Raw genomic sequence first — 25,663 nt, forward strand, 5'->3', positions numbered from 1 at the left:
ACGTCGCTAGCATTGCAACGGTCAATAAATGGTCTAATCATTGTCTGTTTGAGTCAGACAACTTTATTACTTTCCCAGCTTTATTATTAGCGACGTGGGATCAATGTCGCTAGTTTGAATTTTAAAATTTTCAAACTCCCCCCATTTGAAATCCACCGCCCATTTTAATTTAATTTTTTTTTTCAAATAGCGACGTGATCATAATGGCGCTAATTTTTTTTTAAAAATAAATATGCTGACACACACAAATGTATTGTACTTTGTAATATTTTATTAATATAATATGTAGTGACGTGATTATCATGTCGGAACAGCCAAAATTTTAACACATGATAATCACGTCACTATATTAACCAGCTAGGGAGCTTGTTTCTTGTAGTGTGAAGCCTTTTTCCATACTTTTTGATATGATTATTTGACATTCATTTTGTCTTCATCAAAACACATTGGATTGAGAGTCTTGACTTCACACTTAATAGTTCAAAAATTCAAGTATTGTGAAACTCAAACAAACTCCAAAATATAACAAATACACATTTAAAAGGAATGTGGTTAATTAATTAGTGGTATGTACTATGATAATGTTTATATATTCACTTAAAAAAAAGGATAGTGTTTATATATGAAAATAGTAAATAATTCATTTCATTAAATAGTAAAAAAATACTAATAAAGGTTATACAGAAAAATGCTTGGAGAATTTCTTCAATGAGTTCACTTTATTGTAGTATTTCAGTGCTACTTATTGATTTAAAAAATACTGACAAGTATCATTACCATATTTTTTTGAAATTTATATCTTTAGTGATTTTGATCCTAATATAGGTTGTTAATTTAGAATAGATTTAAATTAGAGTTATGGTTAGTGGTGGAATTTTTTTTCTCTTTTTTCATATTTATCGTACAAGTCTATGTCATTGTGATCTCATACATTGTAAGTTTTTTCAGATCTTTTTTTAGGTCTTTTTTATATACTAGATTTTATTTGGTTATACAAACATTATGCCTTTATTTGACATTTATTTCCGCACTAAAAGCATGTTGACACAAAGGTTGATCTTTCTTTATTTTATTTTTGGTCATTTGGAGGATGTTTTCGTGCATTATGAATTCTTTGAATTTTTGAAATATGAGATGCATGTCTTCATTACTTTCACTTTGAGACTCTTTATCTTCCGGCTTCATGTCTTTGACATTTGTAGCTTTTAATGCAAGTCTTTTCTTTTTCTCATCACATTCTTCATTCTCAAACAGCCTTTTTTACTTCAATTTCATGTTCTTGTAATTTTCCAAACAAGGTAGACAAATTCATTGAGATAAATCTTTAGATTCATAAATCGCAATGATTTTATGTTGTCAATTGTGGTTTAGTCATCTAAGAAATTTGTTTATAAAATTTTCATTTAGAAAGGTTTTTCCTAGAGTTCTAAAGTGATTTAACAAGAAGAATAAACCATTTTCCATGTCCTAAATATTTTCCTCATATTTCATTCTAAACAATCCATACTCATGGGTTAATGTGTTCATTCTAGCCTTTTTTTATATTGGTCGTAACTTCATGAGTATTTTGAAAGTGTCCCACATTTCTTTTGCACAATTACAAGGTGAAACACAGAAAAACTCATTCATGTCTAAAGCAATAAAGATGATAGTTTTTGGTTTTAAAGTGTAATACACATTTTCCTTATCCTCTTTGGTCCATATTTATTTATATTTGTTTTCCACAACACCACCAACTAGATTTGTGATAACAAATGAACCCATTTTTACAACGACCTAAATAACATTATCTAAGCACTCTATAAAATTTTTTATCTTCTCATTTCAATAAGCATGTTCATCTCCATTAAAGGTGAGGATTTTCTTATTGAACCGTTTGAAGCCATACCTTTTGAGTCGATTAGTCTTATAATAAGAGTTAGACTCTAATGCCACTCTTAGAACAAGTGACTCCAAACACAAGAGGATAAAGAAAAACAAAAGACATAAAGCAAAAAAGATAAAGTCAAAGAGATCATACTAGAGATTATACTAGTTCAATCTTGAACCACGTAACCTACTTCAAAGAGTTTCATCTTAAGATTTCCACTATCAATAACTAGAGCTTTTACGTACACAGGTTCAATTCAGCAACCTTCTTTACACCAAGATTTTACAAGTTTAACTTGCAACCTTGAAATCAATTGAAAATGCATACAAGAATTAAGATCTTCAATAAACAAATTAAGCACAACAAAAAATTATACAAATCTCAAAGTAAGCTTTTAACTCTCTTAACACTAAGATAATGCGTAGTAAATAAACCTATTTTTAGGATGTGAATGAGTGAGTTATGAGAAGAGATAGTTCATAAAATTCGTGCTTAAGAAGTGATCATATCACTCATTTATATAGGGAAAATTTAGCTCAAAAAAACAACAATCCATGGGTTTGGTTGCTCTTTAATCGATTAGAAATTACAATCTAGTTGTATTGTTATATTTGTGAGAGTCCTAAAAAAAGGAGGCACAAGTGTTTTCTCCTAAGAGTGGTATCGCCTAGGCAACATCTTCACAAAACATGGGGGAGGGGGACTCGCCCTTGGGACTAATGGTGTGTATAATACGGTTATTTAATGTTAGTCAGAGGAGAAGTCCACCACGATTCCCTTGAGAGTAAGGGGTCAAAAATCTCCCCTAGTCATGAGGGAGCGGTTGTCGCCCCAATGAGTTTCCTAAACCCTAGGCCGAAAAAGACTTAATAAAAGACATATTCCCCAAAGGGAGAAGGACAAATCTTAAATGATACAGATCATAACTCAACGTATGCACAGAGCCTCTTACCTCACGTGAGCATGTCCTTTAACCACCATAAAAAACCACCATACAAGGCTTCTCTCCGTCGTGGATAAGTCCTAACTACCATACAACGTAATATACCTACTAAGGCCTCTAAGTACCACCGCCCTTACAGGTGTAACATTCACATATGTACTTTTTGACCAATATATTGGCCCCTCGGTAAAACAAGCCTCGACCATACCTTGTGTCGCGTCAAGAAAAATACCCGAGTGCATCGCACACTCGAAATAGAACAGAGTCACCACTGAAGTTTTTTATTTGAAGGGAAACATCGATAAAACCCTTAAAGAGGACAAAACATGGTCATCAAACCAGTTTAGGATTCGGGAGTCGGTTATGCAAGGGGAAGGTGTTACGCACCCCTCACATCCTTGAACTCAATGGGAACCTTTTAATAGGCTAGGGTTAAGTTTGTTTTCTAAGGGAATGTTTGCATGTTTGTTTATTTATTTATTTACAAAGAAAAATGGGGGAGATGTTTCATTTTTATTATTGAGCTTGCCAGGGTTTTGAAACCATGTGCCTACGTATTCTCATAGTGCAATAAGAAAATCAGAGCACCATAGTTCATCTAAAAAATTTTGTAGGTTGGTTGATTTTAATTTAGAAAAATGATTCAGGGGACGAGCATCTCAAGGAACTTCACCTTTGTCCGACCAAACACTCGACCCCAATAGATATGGCTATAACCTCGAAGGCAAGCTAAAGCGGTGTTATTATTAAAGGTTTACTTACCTAGTTATTCTATTATGTCACTGTAAAAAATTTACTTCATTATGAACGAAAATAGTTGTATATTGTTTTTCTCCTATTGCACTATTTTTTGTCTACCTCTCAACAGGACCCTAAAGGCGAGGAGATAAAGGTTATTCACATTTCTGTATAGACAAAGAATATGCGCACTTCTGGATACCTGATATAGGATGCACACATTTATGCGTATCTGATAACGTTTTAATGCATTTCTCGCATGACTGTGTGTTCGATGCATAATCCCCAGTGGAGTCGCCAGTTGTCGCTACCGTGAAAATCAACAGAGTCGCCACTAACATATTTATCCTAAATGGAAGGGAATGGAAGCAAACCACAAAAAACAAAACAATGGTCTCGCGACTAGAGAAGAGGGTAAGGGAGTCGGTTATGTGAGAGAAAGGTACTAGCACCCCTCGCGTCCATCGTACTCGATAGGATCCACGCTTATGGTCTACTCTATGGGTGTGTAACAAATATACGCCTAATTTGAACTAAAATGCATGCCAAACATGGGGAAAAGAAAGAGTTGTACTCGCACAGGCCCTACCCCGCTGCCTACGTATACTTTTTGAGGAATCAGAGGTAATCGTAGCTCGGCTAACTAATTTCTGTTTGTTTTATGTTTTTTAGGTAAACACGTTACATTCACACTCCGTTGCTTGTCCTTTGGAGTCTTATGCTGGGAATGGAGCGAAAATAACGAGCTTTTAAGAAAAGAAAATCAAAGAGTGTGGTTTGTGTTTTAATAAATGCACGAGGAAAGCCTAAGTTAAGGGGAGAAAGCTTGCTACCTATGTTTTCATACAAAGGGTGCAAGACTAAGCTAAACTAGCGACCTATAGGGGAAAAGCAAAAACAAACAAAAACAAACAATAATATCAAACAAACGATCTCAGCTCATGCACACACACCTACAGGCGCGGGTCTTGTAGTAGAAAAATGGTCCCGCTATAGCCAAAGGGAGCGTATCACCCGAGTATACCAAGCATTAGACCAAGGAGATGTGAGTCTTTAACCACGACATTATATTATCGGGGCAAAGAGGAGCAGAGGCAAATCGGTGTGTGCGTACACCGAGCATCAACGTCGTTCAACGTGAGCTAAGAAACCTGGGGGTCCGATTGCACACTGTTGTGTTGGTACGAATCTGGTGAGAGTGCTGTGATCGGGCCAAAGATTGTACAACAAACTACAGAAAAGATTAAGATGATTCAGGAGAAGATAAAAGCTTCTCAAAGTCGCCAGAAGAGTTATCACGACAAGCGGAGGAAAACACTTGAGTTTCAAGAAGGAGATCATGTGTTTATGAGAGTTACTCCTATGACAGGTATTGGTCGGGCGTTGAAGTCAAAGAAGTTGACACCGTGTTTCATTGGTCCGTTCCAAATTTCTGAAAGAGTAGGAGAAGTAACCTATCGTATCGCTTTGCCGCCGATGCTTGCAAATTTGCATGATGTATTTCATGTGTCTTAGTTGAGGAAATACATTGCGGATCCGTCCCATGTGATCCAAGTGGATGATGTACAGGTGAAAGACAACTTGACGGTTGAGGCTTTACCTGTGAGGATTGAAGATCGAAAGCTGAATCAATTACGTGGCAAAGAGATAGCTTTGGTTAGAGTAGCTTGGGGAGGACCGGCTGACAGAAATGTTACCTAGGAGCTAGAGAGCCAGATGAAAGACTCCTATCCGGAACTCTTTACTTGAGGTATGTTTTCGAGGACGAAAACTCTTTTAGTGGGGGAGAGTTGTAACACCCGTATATTTTAATCTTAATTTAATTTGGAAATTGAATTAATATTAGAATTATATTGAATTATGGAAAATGAAATTAGAAAATAAAAGGTTAAGGCATTGGGCCAATGGATGATGTTAGCAAGAAAGGGGGTGTGAGTTAATAAAGCCTTTTAATAATTATAATATTATTTTTCCTACAACAAGAAGGAAGTTGGGAAAGAGATAGAACGTGAAAGAACTGAAGGTTTTGGAAGACGAAGAACGTGAAAGAGGAACAGTAGAGGGAGAGAACAATCAAGAATTCTTGGCTAAGGTAAGGAGGGACTCTCCGATTAATATCTCTTATCGTATTAAAGGTGATGATGTTGATTAGGGGTATTGTTTAGATCAATGGTTTTGTATTGTGATTGTGTTATTGTGTTCATCTATGGATTGAATCTATGATTGTGAATTCCTAATTAATTGAGTAGAATTAGGTTTGTAATGAGTGAATCGATATAGGGTAATAAACTATTGATGATAGATGAATCCTATGTGTTTAAGAGTGCAGAATTTCTGTTTTAGAATCCAAATCGCAGACTGTAACAGTGAAATCGCGAGGAAGACGAACTGGGTAAGTTGCAGGTTTTTGGGACTTCTACCCATTTGCGTATGATACGCGTATGGTACACATATGAGGGGGTGATACGCGTATGGTACGCGCCCCGTTACGCACCAAAATACGCCCTTCTGTTGATACGCGTATGATGAAGAGCTGGTACGCGTATGACCTTGTGGTACGCGTATGTTGTGTTTTGAGAAGAAATCAGCTCCTGTTCATACGCGTATGGTACGCGTATGATGTGTGTTTGTGTGGAAATCTGGCTCTGTTGATACGCGTATAACCAGCGTGAAATGCAGAATTTTGCTGTTTGTAATTTTTGAAAGTTTGATGATGCGTAACTTTTAAAATATTGGTCTGTTTTGAGTGTCGTTTTGATCATGATGAACTTGATGAGATAATCCGTATTATTGATTGATGTTATGATTTAATATAATGATGTTAATATATATATATATATATATATATATATATATATATAAACATGCTTTGATGACGACGATGATGATGATGGCTTGAGTATGAGATGATGTTACTCATAGATTGATGATGGTATAAGTATGTTTTATGTATGTTTGCATTCATTCATAATCATTTGTTGAGGGTTGTATCCATGATGATGTGTTGGATCAGTAAAGGGCATAATTTCCATTGTGTGGAATTGTGCTGGCAGGGCCGTATCTTGATGATGTTAGATCGGTAGGTGGGTTATTCCCATTGATGATGTTGGTACCATATGCATAGTGTCAGTTCATACATATGCGTGTGTCGCACCCTAAATTTTGACCTAAGTTTTTTTTCATCTGATTCATTCATATTAGCATCGATCAATTCATTTGCATCATTTGTATTGATTGTGTCCAGATTAATAGTTAGCTATTTGCAAGGTCCTTTGACCCAGTCATTTTGCTAATCACGTCACGTTCTCGAATTGTGACCAACTTTTGCACCTTGTATATTTGGTTCTTTTTGTACCATTTTGTTAATTAAATTAATAATTAAGTTTGTTATTATTGGAATTAATATTTCTTTAATAATAAAACTAATTATTGTTTAAAATCAGCATTATAGATAGTAATTGCATTTTATCTTAGTCATTTACATTCAATATTATAATAACCTTGTTATAAAAATAAAAAAAATATATAATATTTTGTTTAAGGTAGCTTTATTTATTTTTATATAAACAATAGTACATTTTTTAAGAATCCTATGCAAGGATATTTCAATTTTCTAAGTAACCACTAAAAAGACAAAAATAAAAGCCATATGCAGAGGTACTGTTTCGATCAAGAAAGGAAAAAGTGTTGTTGGTAACATCCCCATGTATCCTGCGCACCACCATCTCTTTGAATCTTTGCTACTACAACCTGCTCCACCACTTCTGTCCACCACTCCTGTCCAAGGACGTGTGCACATATCTGTCCAAAACCTGCTTCAAAACAAGCCAAAATTTTCACCCAAATGGTTAAACAAGTCCTGCATCAGAAAAGAACCATAATCAGAACCCACAAATGTTCAAATTTACAAACTTTTTTCCCCCCAAATTCACTATGAACCATCTATATAACAGGGAGGAGAAACCCTAGGGGGAGGGGGCAGCCACATTTCACTACTGAAAGAAAACCCTAACAAAATAGCCCCTCAATCTAAGAGACAATCACCTTTCACAAAGCTCTGCTAAACCAACCTTCAAAACCCTCAACTCTTACACTCAGAACAATCACTCACCATAGGGACCTCCCTCAAAACGTAACACACGAATACGTCCAAACCGCCACCACGCTCAGAATACAACAACGACGACAGAAGTCGAAAGAAGAAGAACAAACGAAGGAGAAACAGAAGCAAAGCAGAAGAAAAGATCTTGAAACGCTCAGAGCAGAGAGATTTGAGGAGTTACCTTACCTTGATATCGCCTTCTGAAGCTCTCACGCTCGGTAGATCTTCCGTAAACCTTGATTTATTGTTGAATTGTTGCTTTATTTTGTACATTGCAATTTCCTGTTCCTCTTGACTTCAGATGTATCACGTAATCATCAGCTGAACATATTGAAAATTGGGGTTTAGGGATTTATGTTGGGGATAAGGGTTCTGGTTTACTTGATTGAATGTTGCTGTTTTGTTCTTAATGATATTGAGAGAAAGGAGCGATCGAATGAGGGATTCGTGGGAGAGTGCTTCGAGAGAGGAAGAACGTGATCCTCCGTTTTGCTTTGCGAGAATATCGATCGGGAGAGAAAGAGAGTTTTCACGTTTGGAGTGAGGCAAAGCAGCGCTCTAGGGTTTTCAATTAAACCCGTTTTCATGAGTTTGTTGGGTTCGGATCCGGGTCAACCGGTCCATCCCAGGTCCTTTGTTTTCCAATTTCACTTTTTATCTCTTGGGCTTTCGTGGATCAGTCCCTGGCCCATTCCTTCTATTACTTTTGTTTTATTCTCTGTTTTTGTTTCTTATTTGGTTACTATTAAAAAAACGAAATAAGAAGAATTTAGTAAAATAAGTTTTTCTTATAAAATAATATAACAAAATATTTTATATATATATTTCAATGAGGAATAAAAATAAAGTTGGGAGTTATTATTTTTCTTATAAAAAAATATATATAAAATCTTCTTTTTCCTCCTTTGGCAAGTAAATAGGAATTACATGTTTAGATGTATTCTTAAGATTTCTTTCAAAATATTTAAAATAACAAAAAGATTTTCCTTTTAATTGTTCAATCTCTTAACAAATAGATTTTGGTCCATAATGGAGGAATTAAGAAGGGTTTGTACGTACTTGTACAAGTTGTTCTAAAGCATTTGGGCGATGGCCGTTAAGCCTTTGTTTGAATGCTTAAACTCCATTAAGGACTCTTTCAAACTCGATTCGCCTCTCTTACAAAAACACTAAAAATAATTTCAACTCATTAAATCGTCCTTCTTCCTCGCCCAAGTGCGAATTCCTTCCTTCGCCCAAGTGCGAATCTTTTCATAAAAAACCTTGATCAATACCAAGTTCCTTTTTCAATCAAAAACGCTTTTATCGAGTTTAGTCTACAATGGTTGAAATTAGAAGGGTTTGTACGTACTTGTACAAGTTGTTCTAAAAACATTTAGGCGATGGCCGTTAAGCCTTTGTTTGAATGTTTATATCTCATTAAGGACTCCTCAAAACTCGATTCGTTTCAATCTCTTTCACCACCCAAGAGGGGTTTGTACGTACTTGTACAAGTTGCTCTTTCAAGCATTTAGGCGATGGCCGTTAAGCTTTTGTTTGAATGCTTGTATCCCATTAAAAACTTCATTAAGCTCAATTTAGCAAATGCTCTTTCAAGTATTTTAGGCGATGGCCGTTAAGCCAATGTTTAAATGCTTGAATTCCACTCTTTCATAAAACAATTTCATTTCAAACTCATCTTTTCTTTGCCCAAGTGCAAATCTCGCCCACGCGCGAACCACATTCAAAAACTCGTCTTCCCGCCCAAATGCGATTAGACTCATCAAAATTAATCAACAAATTCGTAGTTCATTAGAACTACAATCGCTCTGATTCTTCTATTGAAGATATGTAGGCACAAGACTCAAATGTCTTGGCGAGCACAATAATAAAAAACCCAAATCCCGTTTCTTGTCCATATAATAATTAGAACGCAAGTAGATAAATAAGCTAACAATAAATCACAAGATTAACTAAATGGGTCCCATCGAGTACGATGGAGGTAAGAGGTGCTAATACCTTCCCCTTACTTAACCGACTCCCGAACCTAAATTTGGTTGCGAAGACCATCTTTTTTCATTGTTTTCATTTCCCAAGGGTTTTATCAATATTTTCCCTTTCCCATTGGAATAAATAAAATTTGGTGGCGACTCTGTTCGATACAATTTCGTGGCGATGATTTTTTGACCCGCGACTCTGCTGGCGACTCTGCTGGGGAAAACCTAAGAGAGTCAACCCTAGTTTAGTTTTTCTTGTATTATTGTTAGCTTTATTTACTTGCTTATTTGTTGCCTTTATTTTAACATTGTTTGATTGCTCATTGTCGTTGTTGGAACTTTTGATTATTCGTTTCTTGTGAGGAAAGCTCTACACCCGAGCTCGAGTGATACGTAAGATAAGTTGGTGGTCTAGTATTAAACTCGCTTGACGTAGTGTCAAGTGGGAGGTACTAAAACCCCGCCTGGAGTAGGTCCTTTGAGGAGATGTCTGTGACTAAGTAAGTTATTTACTTGGGCTATGATGTTTCCAATTCGGACCGCCGACTCTAGGGACCTTTAGAAAAACCCTAAAACCATGGCTTTTAGGAAATGGTGGTTTCGCGCCCAATTTGCGTAACGTAACTATTACCGTGGATAAGTGCGAAAACCACACTCAGAATAGGCTTCATTTGAAAACACATTTGGATGGTAAGTTATTTACTAGATGACTGAGTTTTCAGAAGGAGCTCGTAACTCTGAGAACCGCGTCTAGAACCTTTTTCAAGATAAAAACCTTAAACTGTGTGCCAAGTAATTTGAATGTTTCTATATCCGGTTGATTGGAAATTAATTCCTTGTGAATCATACATGATATGACATGACATTTATTTTTGCATTAAAAACAAACAAACAAAAAATCATCATGCATCTGCATTCATTTGCATTCTCATTTCCAGAGTCCAATGCTCACACTTTTCTTCATCCAACGGTTGGCAAAGCAAATTAATTGCCCGACACTCTGTTGGACTTGAAGCATCTCTCAGAAGACGTTGAGTAAGCTCCAAAAGCGATAAGAAATGAATCTAGAAGGTCTGTGGTCATTATCATGGAAATGCTTCAAAGCATTAAACACCAAGAAGGGTCAACTTCGACACACGATGTGGTTAAACAACCCCATGCCCTCAAGAGTGCCAAGACACTGGGAACATTCCTAAATCCAGTTATCAGACAAGAAAGTTCATCCTTGTTGGTATTGTGCTATATTACATTTGAATTTTGTCATCCTTAATCGTAATTTTAATGAAATGAGCATTGCATTTGTTTTGAATTAATCATAACATGTCCTCTTACTTTATTTTCTTGCCACTTACACAAAATCAAAAATTCAAAAAATATATTTTGCTTTTTCCATTTCATTTTCTTTATCAGTTTTCTGTCTAGGCAAATATGAGAGAGGATGATGAAAGCAAAATACCCAAATTGTTGAACTGTATGCTTTCAAATAAAACTTTGCTGATGATGTACAGGCATTGTTTCAATCCCCAAACACTGGAGAAATAAGGAAGTTAATTCCTAGTCAACCCCTTTGAGCCTTAGAAGTAGGTGTTTTCTTTTTGCACGAAATTTAAACCCTTAATCAAAACCTGGGGCAGGGTAGTTGTTCAGCTAAAGTGTTTAATTCATAAGATTTACAAGAGAATCATTTCATGGGAACCATTCCCGACCAAAGGTTCAATCCTCTCTTCGTACACAATGTCGAAGAAGACCTACAACAGTTGTTTCCCTTGAACCATCAACGTGGTAGTCATCATTTTCAATTCCTTTCAGATTATTGGACAAGTGTCACACAAGTTGTTCATACAAAAAAAATCAAAGAAAAACCCGCTAAAGTCAAAACCTAAAAAGGAGACTTAGAAAAAAAAATAGGGATACAAAAGTCAAAATAAAAAAGAGATCAAAAGATCATTGTCAAAAGCAAGAACAAACTTGTGTGACTTTCAAAGAAGAATGGGTGACTACCACCTTAGAACTCATTGGTTCTCAAACATCGTCTGCAAATTCTCTTGGAAGTCGAATACTTGTAAGAGTTAACTGAACTTAGGACTGGAGTACATCACGAAGAATGGGTGGGTTAAAAATAAAATTTTTGAGCCTATATCCTTTGTTTCTTAAACCGTGAACCTGACCACGTTACAACCTTCAAAAGTCCTAATTGAAGCAAGGTTTCTTTTGAAAGCATACTAAAGCAAGGTTGCGTTAACCTGACTCCTAAATGTTTGCTAATCATTTGTTTTGATACCACGCTATCACATCATCTTTCACAACTTGAATTTCAAACTTCCATTGCATCCTCATTAGGATCTATTCATCGTATACCGCAGTTTCATTTCAATAAATGATTTGTTTTTAAAACTTGCATGCACGTCGCATTAAAATTACCATTTTGAATAGAATAGTTTCATTTGTAAGTAAGCACTTTCCATCAAGGAAGTTCCAACAATGGAAATCATTCGAAGAACCTAAAATGGCACCATCAAGGTCACATCATTTCCGAAGTCAATCATTCAGTGACATTTCACTTCAAAGGTCCATCATTCAGGGGCATTTCATTTCAAAGTTCCCAAGGACTGGGGCATGTCATCTCAGGATCATCAGTTTGAATCCAAAACATCGTTGAAGCAAATTTCTCCATAGACTCAGCATTCTGGGGCAAATCAAGGCCAAGACCTTTCCTTCAAACAGTCCAAGCAGACTATGCCATATCAAGTGGTCCTCAAATTTAGAATCGGTGTCGGGAATTATGCTTGCACAAACTTCCTACCAAGGGACCTTTCCCACTTCATAAAAACAAAGTTCATTACCCTTCACTGGGGCATCCCTTCAAATATTTCAAACCATAAATTTCATTCATTGCATGCATTCATCAATCATGCATATCATTCATGGGGCAACCTCCCAGAACATCAAATCAAAAATTCAATCCTGCTCGGCCTTTTCCATTGAAAACCAAGCCTAGTCCACCATTGATACCTAAAAATTTCATTGCCCATTGGCACATGTCCAGTAAATTCATTACTTGCATTGATCAACCATCATGCATCATTACACGTGCATAAATTTGCACAAAAGAAAAACAGAGATGTCTCATACATTAACACAAAGCATGCATAGGGGGTCATTACCTGCTTGTTAACCTTTTCCAACCCAATGGTTGAAATTAATCATTTACCTTCTGGTCATTTGAATCAACCTACTGGTTGAGAACCGTTCCGTTCATTTTTGTCAACCCACTGGTTGAACTTTATCTCTTTCTGTGTCAATCCACTGATTGAATATCACTCATTTTGTCAACCCACTGGTTGAAGTTTATCTTTTTCGTATCAATCCACTGATTGAAAGTCATTTGTTTTGTCAACCCACTGGTTGAAGTTTATCTTTTTTGTATCAATCCACTGATTGAACATTATCTTGTTTTGTCAACCCACTGGTTGAAGTCTATCTTTTTCGTGTCAATCCACTGATTGAACATTATCTTGTTTTGTCAACCCACTGGTTGAAATCTATCGTTCATCTTGTTAACCCGCTGGTTACAGTCAATCATTTACTTTCCGCTTAGATTAAAGCAACCCACTGGTTGAAAACAGTTTTTCTTTGTCAATCCGCTGGTTGATAGAGTCAACTCACTAGTTGAGAACAAATTTGTTTCACCTTCATTAATCCACTGGTTAATGTTAGTCATGTCTTGTTTTAAAGCCAACTCGATAGTTGATGGCGTTTTGTTTTACCTCCATCAAGTTAATGTTTTTCCTCTCTCCAATATCCATCAATCCTTTTGTTTCTTTACCATCAGTAAAAGTTGGTAGTTCACCTTCAGTAAACGTTGGTGTATCTTTCATTTCTCTACCCTCAGTAAAAGTCGGTAGTTCACCTTCAGTAAACGTTGGTGTATCTTTCATTTTCTCTACCTTCAGTAAAAGTCGGTATTTCACCTTCAGTAAACGTTGGTGTATCTTTCATTTTCTCTACCTTCAGTAAAAGTCGGTAGTTCACCTTCAGTAAACGTTGGTGTATCTTTCATTTCTCTACCTTCAGTAAAAGTCGGTAGTTCACCTTCAGTAAACGTCGGTGTATCTTTTGTTTCTCTACCTTCAGTAAAAGTCGGTAGTTCACCTTCAGTAAACGTCGGTGTATCTTTTGTTTCTCTACCTTCAGTAAAAGTCGGTAGTTCACCTTCAGTAAACGTTGGTGTATCTTTTGTCCCTCTACCTTCAGTAAAAGTCGGTAGTTCACCTTCAGTAAACGTCGGTGTATCTTTTGTTTCTCTACCTTCAGTAAAAGTCGGTAGTTCACCTTCAGTAAACGTTGGTGTATCTTTTGTCCATCTACCTTCAGTAAAAGTCGGTAGTTCACCTTCAGTAAACGTCGGTGTATCTTTTGTTTCTCTACCTTCAGTAAAAGTCGGTAGTTCACCTTTAGTAAACGTTGGTGATTCTTTTGTTTCTCTGCCAATGAAGTGTTTCCCCAGTAGATTTGTAATCTCTTCTCCAGTGGAGTTGGATTCCATTCCCTAGTGGAATTGGATATCCCTTTATTGCAATTCTTTCCCCAATTGAGTTGCTTTGTCGATATTCCCTTGTGGAGTTCATTCGTCTTTTACTTTGTTTCTATGGTGGTAGTTTGTCTCTTATGACACCTTGTACCATTAATTCTCCAATCATTTTATCAATTCTCGCAGAGATTTACTTTCAATTTCCATATCCCCAACAAGAATTCATGCATCCATGCATTCATGACATTTCATCGCATCAAGGGTCAAAATTCAGGTCACTTAGTATTTAATTACCTTTAGCCTTGATATCCCGAAGATCAAAGTCGTTCGAGCTATCTGGCTAAAGATAATTAAATAGGGGCATCTGTCGCACCCTAAATTTTGACCTAAGTTTTTTTCATCTGATTCATTCATATTAGCATCGATCAATTCATTTGCATCATTTGTATTGATTGTGTCCAGATTAATAGTTAGCTATTTGCAAGGTCCTTTGACCCAGTCATTTTGCTAATCACGTCACGTTCTCGAATTATGACCAACTTTTGCACCTTGTATATTTGGTTCTTTTTGTACCATTTTGTTAATTAAATTAATAATTAAGTTTGTTATTATTGGAATTAATATTTCTTTAATAATAAAACTAATTATTGTTTAAAATCAGCATTATAGATAGTAATTGCATTTTATCTTAGTCATTTACATTCAATATTATAATAACCTTGTTATAAAAATAAAAAAAATATATAATATTTTGTTTAAGGTAGCTTTATTTATTTTTATATAAACAATAGTACATTTTTTAAGAATCCTATGCAAGGATATTTCAATTTTCTAAGTAACCACTAAAAAGACAAAAATAAAAGCCATATGCAGAGGTACTGTTTCGATCAAGAAAGGAAAAAGTGTTGTTGGTAACATCCCCATGTATCCTGCGCACCACCATCTCTTTGAATCTTTGCTACTACAACCTGCTCCACCACTTCTGTCCACCACTCCTGTCCAAGGACGTGTGCACATATCTGTCCAAAACCTGCTTCAAAACAAGCCAAAATTTTCACCCAAATGGTTAAACAAGTCCTGCATCAGAAAAGAACCAGAATCAGAACCCACAAATGTTCAAATTTACAAACTTTTTTCCCCCCAAATTCACTATGAACCATCTATATAACAGGGAGGAGAAACCCTAGGGGGAGGGGGCAGCCACATTTCACTACTGAAAGAAAACCCTAACAAAATAGCCCCTCAATCTAAGAGACAATCACCTTTCACAAAGCTCTGCTAAACCAACCTTCAAAACCCTCAACTCTTACACTCAGAACAATCACTCACCATAGGGACCTCCCTCAAAACGTAACACACAAATACGTCCAAACCGCCACCACGCTCAGAATACAACAACGACGACAGAAGTCGAAAGAAGAAGAACAAACGAAGGAGAAACAGAAGCAAAGCAGAAGAAAAGATCTTGAAACGCTCAGAGCAGAGAGATTTGAGGAGTTACCTTACCTTGATATCGCCTTCTGAAGCTCTCACGCTCGGTAGATCTTCCGTAAACCTTGATTTATTGTTGAATTGTTGCTTTATTTTGTACATTGCAATTTCCTGTTCCTCTTGACTTCAGATGTATCACGTAATCATCAGCTGAACATATTGAAAATTGGGGTTTAGGGATTTATGTTGGGGATAAGGGTTCTGGTTTACTTGATTGAATGTTGCTGTTTTGTTCTTAATGATATTGAGAGAAAGGAGCGATCGAATGAGGGATTCGTGGGAGAGTGCTTCGAGAGAGGAAGAACGTGATCCTCCGTTTTGCTTTGCGAGAATATCGATCGGGAGAGAAAGAGAGTTTTCACGTTTGGAGTGAGGCAAAGCAGCGCTCTAGGGTTTTCAATTAAACCCGTTTTCATGAGTTTGTTGGGTTCGGATCCGGGTCAACCGGTCCATCCCAGGTCCTTTGTTTTCCAATTTCACTTTTTATCTCTTGGGCTTTCGTGGATCAGTCCCTGGCCCATTCCTTCTATTACTTTTGTTTTATTCTCTGTTTTTGTTTCTTATTTGGTTACTATTAAAAAAACGAAATAAGAAGAATTTAGTAAAATAAGTTTTTCTTATAAAATAATATAACAAAATATTTTATATATATATATATTTCAATGAGGAATAAAAATAAAGTTGGGAGTTATTATTTTTCTTATAAAAAAATATATATAAAATCTTCTTTTTCCTCCTTTGGCAAGTAAATAGGAATTACATGTTTAGATGTATTCTTAAGATTTCTTTCAAAATATTTAAAATAACAAAAAGATTTTCCTTTTAATTGTTCAATCTCTTAACAAATAGATTTTGGTCCATAATGGAGGAATTAAGAAGGGTTTGTACGTACTTGTACAAGTTGTTCTAAAGCATTTGGGCGATGGCCGTTAAGCCTTTGTTTGAATGCTTAAACTCCATTAAGGACTCTTTCAAACTCGATTCGCCTCTCTTACAAAAACACTAAAAATAATTTCAACTCATTAAATCGTCCTTCTTCCTCGCCCAAGTGCGAATTCCTTCCTTCGCCCAAGTGCGAATCTTTTCATAAAAAACCTTGATCAATACCAAGTTCCTTTTTCAATCAAAAACGCTTTTATCGAGTTTAGTCTACAATGGTTGAAATTAGAAGGGTTTGTACGTACTTGTACAAGTTGTTCTAAAAACATTTAGGCGATGGCCGTTAAGCCTTTGTTTGAATGTTTATATCTCATTAAGGACTCCTCAAAACTCGATTCGTTTCAATCTCTTTCACCACCCAAGAGGGGTTTGTACGTACTTGTACAAGTTGCTCTTTCAAGCATTTAGGCGATGGCCGTTAAGCTTTTGTTTGAATGCTTGTATCCCATTAAAAACTTCATTAAGCTCAATTTAGCAAATGCTCTTTCAAGTATTTTAGGCGATGGCCGTTAAGCCAATGTTTAAATGCTTGAATTCCACTCTTTCATAAAACAATTTCATTTCAAACTCATCTTTTCTTTGCCCAAGTGCAAATCTCGCCCACGCGCGAACCACATTCAAAAACTCGTCTTCCCGCCCAAATGCGATTAGACTCATCAAAATTAATCAACAAATTCGTAGTTCATTAGAACTACAATCGCTCTGATTCTTCTATTGAAGATATGTAGGCACAAGACTCAAATGTCTTGGCGAGCACAATAATAAAAAACCCAAATCCCGTTTCTTGTCCATATAATAATTAGAACGCAAGTAGATAAATAAGCTAACAATAAATCACAAGATTAACTAAATGGGTCCCATCGAGTACGATGGAGGTAAGAGGTGCTAATACCTTCCCCTTACTTAACCGACTCCCGAACCTAAATTTGGTTGCGAAGACCATCTTTTTTCATTGTTTTCATTTCCCAAGGGTTTTATCAATATTTTCCCTTTCCCATTGGAATAAATAAAATTTGGTGGCGACTCTGTTCGATACAATTTCGTGGCGATGATATTTTGACCCGCGACAGCGTGACTTTCCATGACCTGGATAAATGTATTTTATGTTATGGTTTGATGGTGTTCTGATTGTGTGATGATGAAACGATTGGGTGAATAATATAACTATGATATATTGTTGTTTGTAATGCAATAATATTTATTAATTGTGATGAGACTCACCCTTACATGTTGTCATTTTCAGATTGAGGATATCAGCTTTTCGACTTGGTGAGGATTAGCTCATGAGTCAGTGCGTTTAGCTTAGCGTCAGGTGTCATGCTCTGATATTGTAACACTGGGGACGCGAGTTATCAGTTTATGTTTTATAACTCTAATTGTTATTTTGATGTTTGAAGGATAAAGTTGTAAAGATGTTGAACTTATCTGTGTGATTTAATTTCCGCTGTGTTAACATGAGATGTTATAATTTTATGATGGATTTCCCTCAGTGAATGCATGACATAGACATATGATTGTTTTATTAATTATTGAATTTGTGACGCCCTTGTTTTCATGTACTCAGAATAATTTATTTTTTCGCGGGGTTTAGAATGGTGTTACAATTGGGCCTTCGACTCGACAATCTTGGGGACTTGTCCAGAGCTCTGAACTTGAAAAAAGTAAGCATAGGGACGACCTGAGGACTGAAAGTTGCGGTGGTTGATTGCTAACCCTTTCCGTTTTCCTTCTTGAGGACTTACAATGGCCTTTGTTAGGTCTTCCTGCAAGCACAAACGTAAACATACCGACAAAAACAGAACCTCCGGCACACGCCTCAAAGGGTTTCTAGATGTGATGCATGCCTAAGTCCTACTTCTCATGTTAAAGGATGAATGAAAGCAATAAAATGCGGGAAAGGTAAATGAAACGAGATCAATACCCAACGGATTATGATCCATAAATTACTGCATAATGTATAAGAAAACCAGAGATCTCGTGAGCGAGCTAGCATAATCAACAACAAACAGTCAGCACCCCGATTAACCGCATAAGCCAACAAAGGTCGGCGTGGTGAAAATAAATCAAACGCCGACATGTGCATCGAGCACAAGTGTGCTATACACCTGCAAGGGGACACAAAATCCAAACAATACATTTATAAAGCAAAAAGCGTGTCTCCTGAATGAGAACGCGAATCAGGAACAATGACACCGTGTCTCACAAATAAAGCAGAACCTGACAGAGTAAGAGTCGATCGGAGGGAGCCTTTGGGATGCCTTGTATACTAGCACACACGTTAGAGATAACAAGAAACCACAATCGGAGTTGTGTTATTGTACCGAAAATGAATAACGGAGTAGAAAATGAGAATACGACGAAAGCGAGTCAAAATTCGAATGGGGAAGCGACAATGCACATAAGAAAATAGGCACAAAACATATAACTTCAATTCTCCCAAAAATATCAAAAACACTTTCTCTCATTCTCTCTCAATTCTCCCAAAATAAAAACTCATATCTGCTTTGAATTTCATCAAGAACAATGAACAATTTCAAGAACACATAAACACTAAACTTCCAAATCAATCCAAGATCATCCTCTTCTCCTTTTCGGACATTGCACGACGCTGTCAGCCATTCACTCACGCACCGGAGCCACGCAGACGTCCTTCATCCATCTTCGCGTCGATCGAGCCCTCACTCCTCTTCCATTCATCATCGCTATTCATCATCATCATTTTACTTCAAATTTTCACTTAGGTAACATCTCTTACTCATAGTTTTTTTAGTTATTTGTGAAGTATGACATTGATTGTGAAAATTGGATGCAAATTGATGTTGATTATTAATTGAGACAAACTGAAGATGATGATTTGTTGACTCGAAGTGTGTAGTTGCTGAAAGTCTATTAGCTTTTCTTGTTTGTGGACATGGATAATTGGCTTGTTGTTGTGTTATGTTCATAAGAAACTATGTAAAAAATTAGGCACACTATATGTTTGAGTAAAAGCTTCAACGTAGATTGGTGACAGTATTGGCATGTTGTTAAGTTTTAAAAATGTGGAAAACTTGTGAATTCAAGTGTTGTTGCAATTCTTGATGAACAAATGATTGTTGAATTGAAGCTAAATTTTGCTTGTGGCTTGATGACATTTTGTTGGTAAATAATGGTGGTGCGTAGATGATATTATAGACTTGTGAATGCTAATTTTTGTTGCTAATATGAGTTTACAAAAAATGATATAAGTGCTGAAAGCTTTAAATGATGTGGTTTTATTTGTTTTTCCCCAAGAAAATCCATGGAAAATATAGTTTGTTGATAGATGACAGGTGATTTGGGTTTATGTATGATTCTTGAGATGAATTTGAGATGTGAACTATAATTGATAATGCATGCGTGTTGGAAGTTATACAGTGTCATTGTGTTGATTCATGGAAGCACTTACAAATTATTAGTTGAAAAAATACTTGAAGAAATTATCACTTGTTGTGTTGTTTTGATGAAGCTTAAATGTACATATGCTGAAGAAGAAGAAGAAAGCACGTGGCACATACCTCTTTCCACCAAATTTTTCTATTTTTACTAGGTATGGATCCTTTCATTTCTTAAAAGAAATAGAAAATTATATTACTATAAGTTATGTGTATAAAATTAAATTGATTAAATATATGTTATATGTCTTAGATATATGTGTCATTTACACATAAAACTATAGTAAGACAGGAAATTAAGAGAGAGAAAAATAGAGAGAATCCTAGTTCATTTTTACAGAGCAAGTGAAAACAAATGGATAGATGTGCTGGTTTTTATATAGGAAAATTCTATGGTGAAGTCACACAATTGACTTCTTTGATGAAGTCATTAATTTGGTCAATGAAAAAGCAATGTTGACTTGATTGTTATATATGCAATTTTGAGAGCATATTCAATTGTTGTCCAATCCTTGTTTGCCACATGTTCATTCTCCCTTATCAACTATCTATATATCCATTAAATAAAGATACTATCAAATGCCATATATTATGTATTATTTCCATTCTAATTCAACAAGAACCTCATAAGTGGCTCCATTACTTTTTCAAATTTCACTCACATTTCTCTTTCCTCCACTTTTCATTTTTCATTTTAATTTTCTCTCTCTATTTTCTTCTTCCATTTTATTTTTCTAAGCATAAATAAATAAATAGAACTTTTTTAATAGAATAAAGAGAAACACATAAAAATACCTATAAGCAAAAAAATTTAAAATTTTTTCAAAATTATTTTCAAATGTTAAAAATTTTTATTTTTCTCACAGGCCACTATCAGCAAAATACCTTTTTTTTTGAAGCAAATAGGATATATATTACCACAAAAAGCTGTTATGTACAGAGGGTGATCAAATGATCCAACCTAACAAAGTAATCTAATTACATCATCAAGAGAGCCACATGGTCTCTAAGTTTCTTAGACAACCAACTTCTATACACAATATTATCTACAATACTATTAACTATATTAGTAATAGCTCCTTTAGCAAAGACAATATTGTTTCTTCTATACCATATACCGTATACCGTTTCAGAAAAAGCCATTTTCAGTAGGCTGGCCCGCCAACCTTTCTTATTGGCCTCCTTTGTTAACCATCTCAATTCATCAGGCCATGGAAGAGGACTGTGATTGTTCTCTATCCACTGCAGAATCTGACTCCACACCTCACAAATCTTCCTGCATTCAAAGAAAAGGTGAGCAATAGACTCATCAGCAGTCTTACAAATGCTACAAATACTATCAGTGATCAAGTTGAATCTCCTAAGCCTGTCCTTAGCTGCAACTTTCTCATGGCATAGCATCCAAGTGATAAAGTTAGCCCTAGGTCTAGCCATATTTCTATGGAACACATTTCTCCAGTCAAACACATTATCATGATCAATTAGGGCATCATACATCAGCTTCATTTTGAACCTGTTTTGATTCAGCATTCTATCCCAAAGTTGCTGATGTTGCTGCACCTCTTCTCTAGCTTCCATGATTCTCTTTATCACCCAAGAACAGTTTTGACTGAGCTTAGCTTCCATAACAGTGTTGTTTTTCAAATAGTACATGTGGATCCACTTGACCCACAAGTTGTCTGACTTCCTACGCAGGTTCCAAAGGCACTTGATCATTGCAATGTTGTTCCAAATGTGTAGGTCCAGAATTCCTTGCCCTCCCTGTGCTCTAGGTCTACACAAAGTCTTCCAAGCCACAGGGCTTTTTCTGCCAGCATTTATGCTCCCATTCCAGACAAACATCCTACACATATTATTGATTTTCTTGATGACAAATTGAGGTATGGGCAGGCACTGCATCCAGTATTGTGTTATTGCCAAAATCACACTTTTAACAAGTAGGATTCTACCAGAATAACTCAGAAGCCTGGATGTCCAATGAGTGATCCTAGCCATGATTTTATCTATTAAAGGCATGTAATGATTGATGTTTAATCTCTTGCTAGTGATAGGAATACCAAGGTACCTCATTGGCAGCTGCCCTTCAGTAAACCCAGTTGCTCCTATCAACTGCTCTTTGTCTCTACTGTCCATGCCTCCACAGAAAGCCTTGCACTTTCTTGGATTTACTACAAGACCAGTAGAATCAGAGAAGGTCTGAACAGTCTGTAATAGCATATGTACAGAGCTAATATCTCCCCTGCAGAATAAAAGAATGTCATCAGCAAAAGTGAGGTTGGTTAGACCAACCTTCTCACATTTAAAATGGAAATTAAACTTCTGATCAGTATGCATCTTCTTCAAAAGTCTATCAAGATATTTCATCATTATCACAAATAGCAAGGGGGAGATTGGATCCCCTTGCCTCAGCCCTCTCCTTGCCTCCATAATGTCACTTGTGTGCCCATTGATGTTGAACTCATAAGAGACATTGGTTACAGCAACTTTGATCCAATGGATGAACATATGAGGCATACCAATTTCATGCAGAACAGTGTCAAGTGCAGTCCAATCAACCATATCATATGCTTTTTGTAAGTCCAATTGAAGCATACACCTAGGAGGTCCACCTTTCCTAGTGTATCCTTTCAGTAATTCATAAGCCAACATAATGTGGTTATGAACTACTTGCCCAGGAATGAATGCAGACTGATTAAGGATAATGATACTAGGCAAAACAATTCCTAACCTCTTTGTCATGATCTTTGAAATTATCTTATAGACAGTTGAGCAGCCTGCAATAGGTCTATAGTCTCTACCATGTTTGGCTTCAGTAGTCTTTGGGATGAGGGTCACAATAGTTCTAGTGAAGTTTTTAAGGATTCTGCCCTGTGTGAAGAATTCCTCAATGGCTGCAGTGACATCACTGTTGACAATGTCCCAGCAGACTTTGAAAAACTTGGAACCATATCCATCAATCCCTGGTGATTTTAAATCTCCAATACCACTAAGTGCAGCCTTAATCTCCTTAGTAGTAATTTTGCTCACCAAAAAATTGCATTGAGTCATGTTTAGTTGTTTACCCTTTCTCATAGCATCAATGTTAACATGAGTGGTTCTTTGAGTAGCAGTACCCATCAAGTTCCTATACAGGCTTAAAAACTCATTTCAATATCTTTTTGGTTAGTAATAAAACTATCATCCTCTCTCTGTAAGAATTGGATACTTTTGTTATTACCCCTGGACTTAAGATAAGCATGAAAATAAGCCTTGTTTTCATCCCCCATCTTTATCCAATCAATCTTAGTTCTCTGCATAAGACTCATAGCTAGCATATCATTACAAGTAATTAGCTCCTCAGTATGAACTTTAACTTTCTCTATAATGTCAGCATCCATCTGATTGGTCCTTAACTCCTCCTGAGCCTTCTCCAGGTTAGCTCTAGATGTATCAATCTTCTTCTGCAGATCAGATACAGGTCTATTAAGAGCTCTAAGAACAGGCTGCAATCTCATAAGTTTCTTCCACAGAATTTCCATAGGCTTTCCATTCATAGGTTTACTCCAGTTCTCCTTCACTACATCCTGAAAACCTTCAATATTGACCCAGCTATTATTAAATCTGAAAGGCCTTTTCCTCATTTTATTAATGCCAGGATCATTAAGATGTAATGCTGCATGATCAGAGATGTGGGGATTCAAAACATTCAGAATAAGGCTGCCATTATCCTGAAACCATTCAGTGTTAGCTATAAGCCTATCAATTCTGGAGTAGATAGGGTTTGCACTTTGTTTATTGCTCCATGTGAAGTGACTTCCTCTGCTATCCATCTCACAGAGCCCTGTAATACCCAGCATATCATTATAGTCCTTATATTCAGCTTCCACCACCATATTACCACCCATTCTATCATTGGCATGAGCTACATTGTTGTAGTACCCAATTGCACACCAGGGTCCAGGATATTGTCTCTGCAGATTGATCATTTGTTTCCAAAGATTCTTCCTATGCTCCAACTGATTAAAGGCATAGACTGCAGTCAACCAGAATTTAAAACCTCCCATCATATCATAAACTCCACAATGGATAAATTGAGCAGAACTACAGACATGTCTAATATCCAACCTTGAGTTATCCCACTGGATCCAAATTCTTCCATTATCATGATGCTCATAATTGTCAAGAAAAGTACCTTTTAACTGAAGTTTATCTCTAACAGTCTTACAGTTCTTCTTTTTGACTCTAGTCTCAATAAGAATGATAATCTCAGCCTGGAATTTAAGGAGATGGGAGCTTATCTCTCTTATTTTCCCAGTTTTATTTAGCCCCCTAATGTTCCATGAGATTAACATGGGCCTCTATCAACAGCCACTAGGTGATCATTCACAACCCCTAAGGCTTCAAACCCATTTAAACAGTCCAAAAATTGTGCAGATTCAGGGAAAAGGGGCTTCTTACCTTTGTCTCTCCCAGTTTTGTGCACTCTTGTCCACTCCTTATCTTCATCTTGAGCAGCATTTTCCAACTGATTTTCCTTAGGTGTTGAAGCTCCTACTAATTCTTGCTATGGCTCCTTAGTGGTAGGCACTTCAGTGAGATCTTGCTTTGGCTCCACTGGCTTCAGATCCTCTGTTCTCTTCACAATAGGCTTCCATTTCTTGACTAGGGGCTTCTCACCACAGCTATGTCCAACCTTGAGGCATTTATCGCAGTATTTCGGGCGCCATTCATATTCCACCAATTGCTTCAGTCTCTGACCTCTACTATGGATGGTAATCTCATATGACAGCTTCTTTGTGATATCCACCTCCACCAATATGCGGGCATAGGATACTCTCAACTTGTTATCAGTGCACTCATCTGTCACCATTGGAGTACCCAGGGCACTACCTATCTTATTCAGACTAGATGTTCCCCATAGCTGAAGGGGAAGCATTGGGAGCTTAATCCAGATAGGAAGGGTTCTGAGCAAATCTGTCTTTAGATTGAACTCTGGGCTCCACTCCTTGATCAACACTGGCATTCCTCTGATAGAATACGGGCCCTTCATCAGCACCAAATCCATATCCTCCGAGTTCTTGAATCGCAAGATGAAGTAGCCTTCATCATGGTAGAACAGATCTGGTAATTGGACAAAATTCCACATCCTCTGCATAAAATTTTTGATCGCGTGCATACTCAAATCCTCGCCCAGCACATACAAAATCAAAGCATTCTCCCAAAATTGAAGTTCCGAAGCTAGGTCACCATCATCAATCTCTACTTCAATTTCACCATTAGATACCACAGGTGCAACATAGTGTAGATATTTTCCTTTCGCTGGGTTCCGATTGTCACTAATCACATCCACCCATAACCTTCGCTTCTCAGGTCCCTCCTTGATCTTAGTTAGGGTTTCAGTTGGAGTAGTTGGAATCCCCTTGTTGATTCTCCCCGATGCAGTCGCTGTTGAATCCACCAATTCATCATCCTTCTTCTCCTCTGTTGAATCCGCCAATTCATCATCCTTCTTCTCCGGTGTTACTACCGGTTGGCTTACGGGCGGCACCGAGCTTTTTGTCCCCGTCGGCACAGTCAATCTTGGCCGCCCCCGAGTTCGCTTCGCTCCCATCAGAGAAATTTTTGTACTTCACTTAGTTTTAAGTTAGCTGCAAAATACCTATTTTATTTTAATTAATTAT

The 25,663-nt window shown here is 36.7% G+C and overlaps 1 protein-coding gene across 1 annotated transcript; it reads right to left on the reverse strand.

Moving 5' to 3' along the window:
* Positions 1-23,137: 23,137 nt before the first annotated feature.
* Positions 23,138-24,334, reverse strand: LOC131622619 (uncharacterized). The gene has a single exon (XM_058893663.1). The coding sequence runs from the start codon at positions 24,332-24,334 to the stop codon at positions 23,138-23,140; it is 1,197 nt and encodes a 398-aa protein (XP_058749646.1).
* Positions 24,335-25,663: the final 1,329 nt, after the last annotated feature.

This window comes from Vicia villosa, unplaced genomic scaffold (assembly GCF_029867415.1).
Source record: "Vicia villosa cultivar HV-30 ecotype Madison, WI unplaced genomic scaffold, Vvil1.0 ctg.000032F_1_1_3, whole genome shotgun sequence".
Classification (NCBI taxonomy): domain Eukaryota; kingdom Viridiplantae; phylum Streptophyta; class Magnoliopsida; order Fabales; family Fabaceae; genus Vicia; species Vicia villosa.

Coding starts and splice junctions, on each gene's coding strand:
- LOC131622619 (XM_058893663.1), bottom strand. CDS start 24,334: ATGTTAATCTCATGGAACATTAGGGGGCTAAATAAAACTGGGAAAATA.